The sequence below is a fragment of the Astyanax mexicanus genome, chromosome 7 (assembly GCF_023375975.1).
Source record: "Astyanax mexicanus isolate ESR-SI-001 chromosome 7, AstMex3_surface, whole genome shotgun sequence".
Classification (NCBI taxonomy): Eukaryota; Metazoa; Chordata; class Actinopteri; order Characiformes; family Acestrorhamphidae; genus Astyanax; species Astyanax mexicanus.
In genome coordinates, this window is record NC_064414.1 from 2,508,395 (window position 1) to 2,522,666 (window position 14,272).

The 14,272-nt window shown below is 35.9% G+C and overlaps 3 protein-coding genes across 3 annotated transcripts; all 3 read right to left on the minus strand.

The window, feature by feature from the left end:
• Window positions 1–309: 309 nt before the first annotated feature.
• gpatch11 (G patch domain containing 11) lies at window positions 310–4,123 on the minus strand. The gene is made up of 8 exons (XM_022685225.2): window positions 3,997–4,123; window positions 3,005–3,231; window positions 2,079–2,120; window positions 1,882–2,002; window positions 1,293–1,383; window positions 808–915; window positions 633–714; window positions 310–500 (listed from the first exon to the last, which is right to left on the minus strand). Exons 1-8 carry the CDS (start codon window positions 4,044–4,046, stop codon window positions 442–444), a joined length of 780 nt encoding a protein of 259 aa, XP_022540946.2. The 5' UTR covers window positions 4,047–4,123; the 3' UTR covers window positions 310–441.
• A 1,196-nt stretch (window positions 4,124–5,319) lies between these two features.
• On the minus strand, window positions 5,320–9,981 carry LOC103032313 (cytochrome c oxidase subunit 5B, mitochondrial). The gene is made up of 4 exons (XM_007238533.4): window positions 9,801–9,981; window positions 7,519–7,589; window positions 7,315–7,414; window positions 5,320–5,503 (listed from the first exon to the last, which is right to left on the minus strand). Exons 1-4 carry the CDS (start codon window positions 9,898–9,900, stop codon window positions 5,391–5,393), a joined length of 384 nt encoding a protein of 127 aa, XP_007238595.1. The 5' UTR covers window positions 9,901–9,981; the 3' UTR covers window positions 5,320–5,390.
• A 719-nt stretch (window positions 9,982–10,700) lies between these two features.
• On the minus strand, window positions 10,701–13,063 carry dnajc12 (DnaJ (Hsp40) homolog, subfamily C, member 12). The gene is made up of 5 exons (XM_007238532.3): window positions 12,927–13,063; window positions 12,158–12,236; window positions 11,768–11,907; window positions 11,399–11,528; window positions 10,701–11,053 (listed from the first exon to the last, which is right to left on the minus strand). Exons 1-5 carry the CDS (start codon window positions 13,002–13,004, stop codon window positions 10,968–10,970), a joined length of 513 nt encoding a protein of 170 aa, XP_007238594.3. The 5' UTR covers window positions 13,005–13,063; the 3' UTR covers window positions 10,701–10,967.
• Between the last annotated feature and the right edge of the window lie 1,209 nt (window positions 13,064–14,272).

Below are 14,272 nucleotides of genomic sequence, written 5' to 3' on the forward strand. Positions count from 1 at the left end.
AAGAAATCCACATTTCCTGTAAAGTTGTCAGCAGAGGGGAACATTGTGTTGTAAGATTTTGCAGGAAATTAAAACTGCACTGATTTTAGACTTGATGAAACACAGTGGACCAACACCAGCAGATAACATGGATCTCTATTTCAGCAAACAATATACAACCTTTACTATACACAATAAATATACACAATAAACATGCTTCAAAATGTATAGTAACGTCAACTGAAAAATAAACATTTCCTCCCAAATTCTTACATTATTCCATCAGAATGTGATTTTTCACCTTTCAACAAACCAGACACACAATCAAAATATTTTTTAGAATTTATTACAAATAAATATTATTTGAATATCAAGACAAAGACAAAATTCTTCAGAACAAATTGAAAGAAGATAATGAAAACTAAAATTATACGACAGATGTGCCAGACGAAGCCTGTTGATTTAATCATTATGGTCTGCTGCCGTATCTCCAGGACAATTTGAGCTTAAATCCTCTTCATCTATAAAGCAAGAAACAATGTCTGATCATTATTTTAAAAAGCGATCAAACATTTATTATGATACAATCTTGTTTTTTTAGAAAAGATAAAATAAAAAAATGAACAAAAATGATTTTTTTATTTTTTGTGTACCATTGTATGCCGTTCCACACCATATGCAGTAGAAATGCACGTCCCGCAGGTACGAGGTGATATACTGCAGCTTCTCCAACGACTGAAACCATAAAGAAACAACACTGTTATCATATGTAAGCTGAATATTAATCATATTTATACTTCTTAAGTCAGCATGTTTATTTTTTTTTACCGTCATCTCCTCTTCATCACTCTCCTCATCACTGGACTCTTCAGGATGCTCTGCCTCCTCAGTGATCACTTCAGGCCAATACCAGACATCCTTCGGTGCGACTTTACCCTAAAACAGAAAAACAGGCATCACTGAGGCTGCGTGTGAACAGAATAAAATCGTTTTTTGTTTGTTTTTATTCTGATTTGGGCCACTTTCATATGTGGTTCTAAAATCAGACATGTGTCGTATTAGGGGCAATGCAACAATTTGTAATTCATACGATAAGTATTGGAAATGGACAACAGCAGTGAGGGAGGGTTTCAGTTGTGGGTGGGGTAGTGAAATAAATTATAAAGCTTGGGCTGCAACCACTTAGTGTTTCTATTAAAACAACTGAATCTGGACACTGGAGGCTGCGGCTACAGCGTCAAAGGTCAAAATCTTACTCACACATATAAAGAAGCTGATCAGATCTGATCATCAGATTATTAATTTTTTTTAACCTGCTGGGTGTCGAGTTGTTGACAGGCCCGCTGGCTCCGCCTCAGATCCGCCTCTGCCTGCTGCTTCTCTTTCTCCGACCTCTTACGATCTCTGTGTTGTAAACAGGTCTAGATTTAGTTATTTAAACACAAACACAAACTAGGGGTTGCACAACTAAAACAGTATTTTTTTTGTCTTGTAGAACTAAAAACAGTATTTTTTTTGTCAAAATGCACTCTAGAGGTTGCAATTTTTAGTTTTTAGTTTTTTTTTTAGTGTCGTCTAATGCTAATATAATCAATCAGCTATAGACGCCTCTACATTACTCTTGCAAATATTTACAATAAGAGTATATTAACAACAAAATGTTTCAACTAATTATTACCACACACTAGTTAAGATATTAATAATAGTTATTATGAATTACCTATTTAACTAATGTCTCAATTCATTATTATTTATAACATTTAAAATGTAAATAATGAAGTAAAAAACACAGCACCTTACTGTACACACAATATACTGAAACATAAATAACATGGTTAAAAACAGATCTAACTTATGCTGAACACTCCTGACCACATGCACCTCCCAAATACCGGTGCTCACCTGAAATCCTCCAGGTTTCGTTTCTCCATCTGTTTTCTGATCTGGACTTTTTTGCGGTGATGTTCCAGTTCCTCCGCAGCCTTCCGCTTCTTCAGCTCCTCCAATCCGATCCCACCTCTGTCTAATAAACACAAACATCAGGACCTTCCAGTCTAGAACATTTTAGATCAGACCCGTAACTCAGACACACCTCCTACCTGTTTTAATGTTGAGTGGAATCGGATCAACTCGCCCAGAACCTGCAACATAATAACATCTATTAATAATAATTAACTATTAGAGCACGGATGAACTGACCAACCAAAACACAGTTAACAACCATGTAAAATACATCTGCAAACACAATATTCTGCCTATAGATGGGGCTGATCAACCAGTAATTATTATGAATCTCTGTAAAGAGAGAAAATTGAACCTAATGTGTGCTGCCTACTGTTAAAGGCCTAAGCTTTATAGGGTGTAAGTCTTCATCAAATAAATACAATTGTAAAAAATAAAAATAAATAAATAAAATAAAATAAAATGTGGGTACACACGAGCTGTCATTGCAAATGATCAGTCACATGACTCCTCAACTGACCACTTTTAGATTAGATTCAGGGAAGCAATTCAAAGTTTTTGGACAATGTTAATACAAAATTAATGTCAATGTTTCTGATAAAAAAAAAATATGGATATGTTCATGAAGCTTAGTTATGAAAAATGCAATTTGGTCTTATATATATCTATATTTTATTTCACTCACACTTTTATAATCTGTCTAAAGGAAATATGCTTCAGTCTGATGTAGCATTGCCGAGTAGCATCACAGCGCTAACGTTTGGAGGAAAGCGCTGCGACTCGGTTCTGATACATCAGCTCACAGATGCAGTCTTGTGCTGATCCACATCACCCTAGGAGTGATGAGGAGAAAGAGCGCCATCTACTGTACCCACCCAGAGAGAGCAAGGCCAATTGTGCTCTCTCGGGGCTCCGGCAGCTGATGACAAGCTACATGACCGGGATTTAAACCAGCCATCTCCTGATAATAATGGCAGTGCTTTAGACTACTGGACCACTCTGAGCCCATCGATCTCCTTAATGTGACTGTGAATGTGATGTCAGATGTTTTTGCGTTGCTGACCCTCTCTCCCAAGTCCCTGTCCGGCCTTATAGCCCATCTTCTGTAACAGAGCAAAGCCCTTGTTCTCGGTGCTGATGGAGCTCTGCAGCGCCTCCTGCCGCTGCTCCAGCTCCTGCTGTTTGATGCTTTTCTGTCGATTCTCTACACATTTTTCTTTATGGAGATCCTCTCTCTTCCGAGCCGCCTTCTCCCGTTTCACCATCGGCACGCCGGGCCTGACGTCCAGCCTGGCTCACAAATCAGAACCATGTTACATCATTAGAATATATCTGCTTTAATTACATCATCAGAATATAACTCTGCTATAATTACATCATTGCAACATAGATCTGATTTAATTACATCATTACAATATATGTGCTATAATTACATCATCACAATACAGATCTCCCTTAATTACATCAATTACATCACAATATATCTGCTATCTGCAGCAGACAGTAATAAGTCTGTGCACAGTAATACCACATATTCATAACTGCATTTTTATGCAGTGTATAAATCCTGTATTTGAACTAAAGTAAAGATAGGGAAGGTAAAATATTACTGCAGTAAAAGGAAAAATTCTACATTGAGACAAAAGTATTTTGATGTCTGTTAAAATGATCATAAACATTAAGAAAAAAACTATTTCCATTAAATAGAATCAACTGGCTAAAAGTAACTTTGTTAGGTACGATATAATAAAATATATAATATAATATAATATAATAAATATATAATAAATATAATATAATAAAGTACGATATAATAAAATCACGCTGTACACGCTAATGAGTTATCTTTTCGTATCATGCATAATACAAAATATGTTCAACATTTTGCATTATACAGTTTAATATAGTTAAATATTAGAGTTATTACTGAGGGTGCTAATGTTTACTGTTAGCCTGTTAGCTTCTCACTAATCCTGATCTGAGCGTACTAGTCCTAAATTACTATTTGGCAGGGATTAAAACGCGGATTAACTGCAGATTATTCTCAACACTTACTGTGGGTTCAGAAAAGCATCAGACATATAATCCTCTTCATCTGAAGACATTTTTTTATTAACAAATACAGCAGCTTGTGGAACAGCAGTGAAGCAAGCGAAGACTACAGACTGACTCAGAGCAACATTTCAAAATAAAAGACCATGACCGTAACAGAGTAGCAAAGTATAGCAAAGTAACAGCTTATTTTTTACTAATTTGCTGTAATTTAGAACACTTTTAAATAATGTTTTTACTGTTTTTGGTTTGGTTTTATGAAATAGAAAAGGTCAATATGAAATATAAAATATTACACACAGTCTTCCAGTGGAATTATAAATTTAATATAAATATATATATCTTGTTTGTGCGTTACAGACGCACTAGAGATCATTTTTAATCACTAGAGATAATTCAGGTCTGAAATGTTTAAGAGTTTGCAAGATCTAGCAATAGAAAATTTCTTCTGGGAGAATGAGTGCATACCTTTTTATCATTTATCATGAGTGGTTTTCTGGGTTCTATTGGGTTCAGCTGCATTTATAATTTATCTGTGGGTTAGTATGGGTTTGGAATGGTACGAAACAGTGTATAATTTATTGAGTATATTTTGTATAGTTTTAACGAGTAACAGTGCAACACATACTAATACTCCAGTAGAGTAAATATACAGCATTTTAGTACTTATTTACAGTAGTGAATTAGTTCATTTTAATTTAACTGTGATCCTCCTACATGGGTCAAGACTGCATTAAAACGCTCCTACAATGTTTCTAAAGCCAAAAAGAAGTGATTCTTTATGGGCTTTGCAGTATATTTGTTTTTTACTCAATTTTCACCTCAGTTTAGCTGAAACAATTAACCCACCCACTCACTAGGATTTCACCAACACTACAGTGCTCAGACACTAGGGGGTCACACATGTGAAATTAGACTCCGCCCCTTTTCCAGCTGCCACCAATACAGCATCACTAGGCAGCTGACACTCAGAGGAAAGTGCCGAATTGCCAGCTCAGATACCATCAGCCTACAGGCATAGCATCACAATGGGAGCAGTGATGGGAGATTGTTTTCTCTTGGACTCTGGCTACTGATGGTGAAGTAGCATGACCTACTGCACTCTCTCTCTCTCTGAATCTGGCTGCTGATGGTGAATTACAAATAACGTTTTCTAGCCATTTTGTGGAAACGTAATGAATTCAATAATCTCTGCAAATTAATACAACATAAAAATTAACCTAGTGGCACATTTCTGCAACATTCAGCACTCAGAACTTAAAACATTGTATAAAAGGGTTTTACTCGTTTCTCACATTCAGTAGTAATGATCACCCTGAGCTGCTGTGAGTGTTTGGAAAGGTTTATTAAAGTACATTTCGGGCCTGTGAGGTAAAGTTCATGTCTTGGCTGGAGACTCAGTGGGGAAGCTCATGATGGACCAGTTTATAGTGTGCTCCACAGGAAGGACAGCGCTGAGAGTTTCCCTCATGGAGCCAAAACCAGACGATAGCAGTGTTATCCTCCTCACCTGCAAAAACAACAATAAAAATAAATGTTTACTCCAGCCTGGTAGTAAACTCCTACCTGTTTAAATACTAATTTTAACTATAAATAAGAAATTACACCTGTTTTTATTAAACATCTTTGGTTCTAAATGTGTCATATTTGTGGTGCTGTTTAGTATTTATGTGATGCTGTTTGGTGTTTTTCTGTTGTTGTTAAGTGTTTATGTGGTGCTGTTTAGTGTTTATGTGATGCTGTTTAGTGTTTTTCTGGTGTTGTTAAGTGTTTATGTGGTATTGTTTAGTGTTTATGTGGTGTCGTTTAGTGTTTATGTGCTGTTTCGTGTTTTTGTGGTGTTGTTTAACCCTTTCATGCATAGAGGTCACTACAGTGTACAGCTGTTTAATTTTTTTTTTCTTTAAATATGCTTGCAATTTTGGGCACTGCTGCATATAGTCCACTGTAGTGGAAGCTATTGCATCATCCTATACAAAAAAATCCCATTGGTTGGTCATTGTAATGGGAAAAAGAAGTCAATGAAATCAAGATGGCCGGCAGACAGGGAAAACCACCAAACACCTTGGCTATTTTTGTTTCTACCTTTTATAAAATTATATCACCGCAGGTAAAAAAAAATATAATTACATCAAGTAACATCTAAGGTGACATATTATGTAAAGATTTTCGAAATTTTGATTTTATATTTGAGGGAATTGTAGATTAATCATCTGTCCACTTAATTGTACATCATGCATCATTAGCTATTTTTCAACTTTTATGCAATGTCAATTACTTCCAGTGTTGTTTTTAAAATAATTCATATTGTTTAATGTTTTTGCTGTAAATCAATTTCTTTAATTGAGGAATGTCTGCCAGTACAGACAGTTGCAAGCAGAGAAGTAGGGTCAAGCAGTGATAGTGAAGGTGAGTCTGGAAATGTTACTGAGGGAGTTGAGGCTGAGGAACGGAGATGAAGGAGATGAGGCTGTTGAAACTAAGGGCACCCCAATATCCAGTATGCCCCTGGAAACCACTGGCCCCAGCTCAAGAAAGTATAAAATGCCAGCACACGAAGAACCAAGTACATCTGCATGCAGTGTCTTGTAGCTTTGTGCCCTGTATGCTTTGGCAACCATCATAGAAAATAGTCTCAGAAATTAGCAACAAGCATGATTTGACAGGAAATATGATACATGCTATAAAATACTATAAGAGAATATGCTCACTTAACAGTTCAGAGACTTGACAAGAATACAGTATGATAATACCAGTCACAATCAAGATTCTATAAGGTTCTACGGTTCAGAGACATTTTCTTGTGTCACAATATCCTCCTCAGTTCCACTATTCCAACAGAATACCATATTACAACTGTATAACTGAATTACATTTGTGTTTTTTTTACAACAAAAAATGCATGAAGTACACTTGAGTGGACAGATAAATATTTCTTTATCGAATAAAGATAGAATATATTTTTTTTTCAAACCTTGTTTTACATCCCTAAGGATGTATAAAAACACTTAGAAAAAAAATCCTGACTGAGTTTATTATAATTCATGCATGAGAGGGTTAATGTTAGTGTGGCGTTGTTTCGTTTTTATGTGGTGTTGTTTCATTTTTATGTGTTGTTTAGTGTTTATATGGTGGTGTTTGGTGTTTATGAGGTTTTGTTAGGTGTTTATGTATTGTTATTTAGTGTTTATGTGGTTAAGTTTAATGTTTATGTGGTTTAGTTTAATGTTTATGTGGTGGTGTTTGGTGTTTATGTGGCATTGTTAAGTGTTTATGTGGCATGGTTTCGTGTTTTTGTGGTGTTCAGTAAAAGTATCTTACAAATGCAGCCGACCAGACGCTTGTTACTGATGCCTGGTACGATGTGGGGGTCTTCCTTGGTGCCAGCATACTCCTTTGGCCTAAATATGCTGTAGGGGTCCTAATAAACACAGGGAAACATGACCAACAGTCTGTACATTTACTACATAAAATTAATTTACATTATTATGACATTATTTTATTAGAATCATATTCATTTCTTACTTTGCCCTTTTTCATGGCCTGCAGGATACGCCTCTCCAGCCCCGCCGCCTGCTCCTCATCTGTTGGAATTCCTGGAACAGAGAGGGAGGGTTCATTTATTATGGATAATAACATGATTTCTATAGAATATGTATAAGTAGATTGAGCTATAAACCAAATGTTCAGAATTCACGTTCCAAAAATTCCAAAAACTTAAACAGAAACCCTCTTCACTAGCTCTCAATAAAATAAAACTCAGATGAGACAAAAATGCCCTGGGTCAAAATAAGTGTCAACAAGTTTGGATACCCTGATAAAATTACCCGTGTTTTTATTAAATTGATTAAATTAATGAAATTTTTTTTCTTTCGCCAGAGTGAAATCTGTATCTGTCAGGAACATATTTGCACTGTGTTTCATATAAAAGCTGCAAGTTAAAGCAGCTTACTATTTGTAAAAAAAAAATAATAATAATTTTGTAAAACTTTTAAAAATTGAAAATCATAATCGTACTCGAGAATCGCTTATACGTTTGAATAATATCCAGATAATTTTAATAATATTGCCCAGTAATAAGACATTCAGAATACTCTTTACTGTAAATATTTATGTGGATAAAAATGTTTTAATCAAGATTAAATTTTATATTATATGTACAATTTTAGAGTGAAAACAACTTGCAAAGGCTCTGAGCTCTGATCTGAGAACTTTTAGATCATTTTTACCAACAGAAACAGTGGAGGACCAGCTGAGGTTCTGATAGAGAACTTTAAAGAGAACATTCAGAGGTAACTGCTTGATCAGATTGATCAGACTAATAGATCAGATCATAACCTCTGTCTGACTGTACCAGATCTTCAAGAAGATCGATCAGACACTGACGTGGTGGCGCGCTGTTCCACTGTGCAGTGATACCGGCACTAATATCATCATGTCATGAAGATCATTAGAATATTTCTCACCACAACATTCAGCTTCAGAAGATACATTTCAGAAACAAGTCTTGTAGACTGTTGAGGAAAAGAAATCACTTCTTGATTACAGTGGTGGAAAAGCTTTGTTTGGAGATAAAGATTTAGAATTTCATGAAGAGAACGCCTCTCCAACTGTTAGACATGAGGAAAGATGGGTCATGCTGTGGGTTTGTGGTGCAGCCAGTGGCATCGGGAACATTTCACTGGTAGAGGTAAGAATGGATCCAGTTAAACACCAGCAAATTCTGGAAGAACCATCAAACATATCACCATCTGTAAAAAAAAAGAAGAAGCTAAACCTGAACATCATCCAACATCTGTGGATAGACCTCAAAAGAGCAGAGCGGCAGGAAGTCCAAAGAACATCACAAAACCCAACAGAAACTCAGAGAACCAGAACCTTCTGCAGGAATTTTTTTAGATGCAGTATACACATAAGACACTGCGCTGACTTTGGACTTGATTTAACACAGTGGACCAACACCAGCAGATGACATGACTCTTTATCCAAACCATCACTGATCATCAGTAAATTTTACATTTCATTCGGAAATCAAGGGAGCAGAGTCTGGAGGAAGCTGCTTGAGGTCTAGTGTGAAGTTTCCACCAATCAGTGATGTTTGTAGAGACATGTCATCTGCTGGTGTTGATCCACTGTGTTTTATCAAGTCCAAAGTTTTGGGTTTTCATTGTCTGTAAGCCATAATCATCAACAATAAAAGGTTAAATTAAACACTTAAAATAGATCACTCTGTGCATAATACATCTATATAATACATGAGTTATACATTTTGAACTGAATTACTGAAGTAAAGTAACTTATCAATAATATAAATTTTTTTGAGATGCTAGTATATATATTAGTGTGTGTCCTCTGTCTAAGAGCAGGACCCTCCTCTATGTCTCTCTTACAGCAGCTGCACCATGACATGTAATAGCAGGACACGAGCTCTGCTCTGTGCCAAAAATGGCTGGACAGTGTTCTGGCCTTCTGCACGCGCTCAGTCTCAGTGACCTTGATCAGACTGCAAGAGTTTTTGAGTTATAGAAATTAATACACACATTTTACCTAACCTATAGACAACAGGGACCCAATCAGAACCACCTGAGCTTTCTCAAACTTTTACTATCCAACTTTTTTATATATATTGTTTTATTTAATTTTATTGTATTTTAATATATTCTTATTATTAAAGTTGATATTAAAGTTTATCAGTATCAGGAAAATATGGGTTTAACGCAGAACCAGCCTGCTGTAATAAACAGGTAATAAACTGATTAATAACATGATCTATAAACTTTAATAATGAATTTATTTACAGATCTTACCTCCTCCGCTCGCGAGCGCGCGCGGGGCTACTCTCAGCAGCGCGGGGCGGCTCGTGACCGCGGCCAGTCTGCACGCGCGCAGCAGGATCCTACTGGCCATCTCTATCACTCTCACTGCAGGAGCTGTTTGTGTTACTGGTGCTACTGGTGTAACTGGTGTTATTGTGACCCGACAGTCAGCTGGACTGAACTTGACCGACTGGGAGAAATGACTGACACCAAAACCCTCCAATCCTGCAGCAGTCACCTCTCTTCCACCAATAAGCTTTCAGTGGGCGGGGCTTCAGGAAATGAGTCTGAAGTGAGCTTCACCAGCACAGCTGATCATAAGCAGCACGTGAGTAAAAATAACTACTATTTTAAAAAAGTTGCATAATATACACCAATTAGCCATAACATTAAAACCACCCACCTAATATTGAGTAGGTCCCCCTCTTGCCCCTAAAACAATTCTGACCCCTCGAGACATGGACTCTGCAAATTTCACCTTCAAAATCTTACCATGCACACAGTGTGATTTTACTCTATATAAAATTATTTTAGTGTATATGAGTATACTATATTTAATCTGAATATACTGTACATGCGTGCGCTCTATAATGTGAGTATAGTATACATTTGGTGAGTATACTGTACATAGGATGAGTATAGTGTATATAGTGTTGTGTATATGTGAAAATACTGTGTGTAGAATTAATATATTGTATACACGGCACGTATACTGTAGAGTGTGAGTATACTGTATATAGTTTGAGTATAGTGTATATAGTGTGAGTCTACTGTATAAAGCATGAGTACTGGATATAGTCTTAGTATAGTGTATAAAGCATGAGTATAACACATATACATGTGTGTATCTGGAGTAAATAAAGTACGTACCACCACAATGATAATAAACAGTTTTTGACAGTGGTTTTGTCAGTTTGTGACTGTTTTTATTCATGTTTTTTTCTTCACATTTTTTTTAACTTTTGAGAGCTTGAACATTTACAGTATAGCACACATTTCCCATAGTTATCCAACAGCTAACATAGTTTATAAATTTAACAACATACAAACACACAAAGTCTAATCTATTTAACAATAAGAAATAATCTCTGTAAGATATTAACCATTACCACAAATTACAGCAAGCAAGTCTGGAGCATGAAGAGCTTATAATTATAATCATATTTCATAATTTCTAAACTTTTGCAACAGGCTTGAGGGAGCATCACTTGCCCAGCGAAATCTGTGACACCAATAATCCTCACCTGAAAGAAAAAAAAACAGAATTAGATGGACAGATAGACCAATTTATTAAATCTTTTTTTTTACCCAATTTTCTCCAGTTTTCATGCCTGTGCTGACCAGTGATGAGGGGATTAAGCGCCACCTACCCACCCAGAGAGAGGATGGCCAATTGTATTCTCTTAGACTCCAGCTGCTGATGGACAAGCAGCATGACCCAGGATTCAAACTCACGTTTCTCCGATCATAGTGATATCGCCTTACTTTTTCGATGTTTTATTTTATTACTATTATATTAGTTTTTCGCGCAGACTTTCATAATAAAAATATATCCAGAAAGTTATTTACTGAAACAAAATAAATCTCACCAGATGTTTCCTCCTTTATGGAATCTGGACCCTCAGACTGGATGGCTCTGGTTTCGGTGCTGACTTCAGATATATCTTGTGGTGCAGCAAGCATGGGTTCCTTTTTGGTTCTTACAGCCCAGTGCACTGACTGGAGACAATTAGAGACAATAAATGATTGACAGTTATTAGCACATTCATTCAGTACATATGAAGTCAGAAGAGAGAGTGTGTTTGTGTGTCTGTTGTGTGTAATACTCTGTATATTATGTTCTGTTGTACATCATATAACATAGAATATATATTGGAGTAATTGAATATAGTTTTGTACACACACATAAATAAATGTGATTATTTGATCAGCAATATCCAGTCGATAATGTCACTCACGGTTTTTACGGAGTCCCTCAGTGCCTGCCACTCTTTAAACGGCACAGTGATCCGACTCCTCATCCAGAAATCATAACTCTTCCTTTTCGACTCGTCAGTCAGAACATCTTTAGCCTCCTGTAGTTTTTTAAACTCCTCCACTGCAAAACACACACAGTATCAGCAAGAAAATCAAATCATCTGATCAGTATGTATGAATTTATTCAGTATTATGTGCTGCATCATCCACAAGCTGGTATAGTTAATCAATGATTCAGTAAGTCAAATGCGATTGCCGCCATTTAACTCTAAAATTAAGTGTAATATGTATATTGTAATATACATGTATAGGTTCAGATTTCATACCTAAAAATGTATATGTAAAGCCATAATAAATTATAATCAGCTCACCTGCTGCGGGATTGTTGGGGTTCTTGTCAGGATGGCAGTTCAGTGCTCTCACTTTAAACTCTCTGAGAATTTGTTCAGTCTAAAAAATAAACATAAAAGTTTAGTCTGTGTTTAGTCAGTATTTGGTCAGTGTTTCGTCTGTGTTTGGTCAGTATTTGGTCAGTTATTGGTCTGTGTTTGGTCAGTGTATTGTCAGTGTTTAGTCTGTGGTCAGTGTTTAATCTGTGTTTAGTCAGTATTTGGTCAGTGTTTAGTCTGTGTTTAGTCAGTATTTGGTCAGTGTTTAGTCTGTGTTTAGTCAGTATTTGGTCAGTGTTTAGTCAGGGTTTGGTCAGTGTATGGTCAGTGTTTAGTCTGTGTTTAGTCAGTATTTGGTCAGTGTTTAGTCTGTATTTGGTCAGTGTTTAGTCAGTGTTTGGTCAGTGTATGGTCAGTGTTTAGTCAGTGTTTGATCAGTATTTGGTCAGTGTATGGTCAGTGTTTAGTCTGTGTTTGATCAGTTTTCGGTCAGTCTATGGTCAGTGTTTAGTCTGTGTTTGGTCAGTATTTGGTCTGTGTTTAGTCAGTGTATGGTCAGTTTTTAGTCTGTGTTTGGTCAGTATTTGGTCTGTGGTCTGTGTTTGGTCAGTATTTGGTCTGTGGTCAGTGTTGGGTCAGTGTTTAGTCAGTATTTGGTCAGTGTGTGGCTCTCCCAGCCGTTAACCTCCATCCCCCGCCTGGCTGGAGGCTGATACCGGGTAGAAGAGCCGGTACAGCGGGTAACTCTTACCGTAGAGAGCTCGTCGCAGCCGAGCAGCCCATAATAATCCTCCAGATCCTCCGGGTTGCAGTTCAGTATCGCCTCCATAAGAGCAGCCTTTTCCCCCGCAGCTCTCTGAACTCCGCCGTCGCGGACTCTACCGTAAATACCCTAAACCCCGCGCCCACCGGACCCGGAGTGACCGAGACAAAACTAAATGTTTTTGATTTTCATTCGTTAAAACAGCAGCACAAACATTCACAAGCTACCGGATACATCTAATCAACACTGCCAATGTAAAGTCAATGTGAAGTCAATAATAAATATTAAATAAGTTATGCATTTCTATTTGTCAAATTAATATGAAATTCTTATATAAAGAACAAGCGATTCTATTTATTAATATACTGATCACATTTTATAAAGCATATAAAATATATACATATAAACTAAATAATATAATATTATTATTATGCAATTATATTATTATTGTTATTATTATTATTATTATTATTATTATTATTTTAGTATATTAGGTTATATACTATAAATGTTAAAACACTATACAAAATACATCCCACGTATATCTTACAGCCAGCTACTATTCTCAGGACATTTATGGAATTGTTATCAAAAAAGAAACCCACAGTAACATATGTCACAGACCATTTAAAAGCTGTGTAAAGTTTCTTACTGACTGTACTGAACATCCTGAGAGCATCATCACTACAAGACAGTGTGTGAATCTGTGTTCCTTCATGTGAGTTCATTTATACAGAATAGTACAGTAGGAGTGCTGTAGGATTAGGGCTGGAGATAAAACTAAACAAGCTCAGTTTTAAAGTGTATTGTTTGAAGTAACATGATTTCTAAAACAAATGCATAACAAATGTATAAATGTTCATAATAGTTAGGAAATACTTTTTGTGTCATTTATGTTGCATTATGGTTTTAAACTTAAAATATTTAAGTCCACAATATTTATTGTGTGTCCACGGTAGGAAACAAACATGAATGGGCTGCTCACTGAATTTTTCTGATTTAATTTTGAGTTTGGTATCAATACCCAGAAATGCGTGGGTTCCTAATTATTGATGTAAATTTAACACCAATGTATTATATATTTATATTTATTTACTTTATTATTTCTTGCTTTATTGTATTTTTTATACTTTTCTCTTTATGTGGGATCATTTTCGAGAAGCAAAGAAAGAAGTTTATTGTACTTTATTGTGTTTAAGGGTGCAGATGACAATAAACTTAAAAAAAAATTGAATCTTTAAATCTATGTTAGGACATTTCTGAAATTATCAATGACTATTAATAAATTAAATTTGACTTATTCGAAATAATTAATTAAATTATCGACTATTATA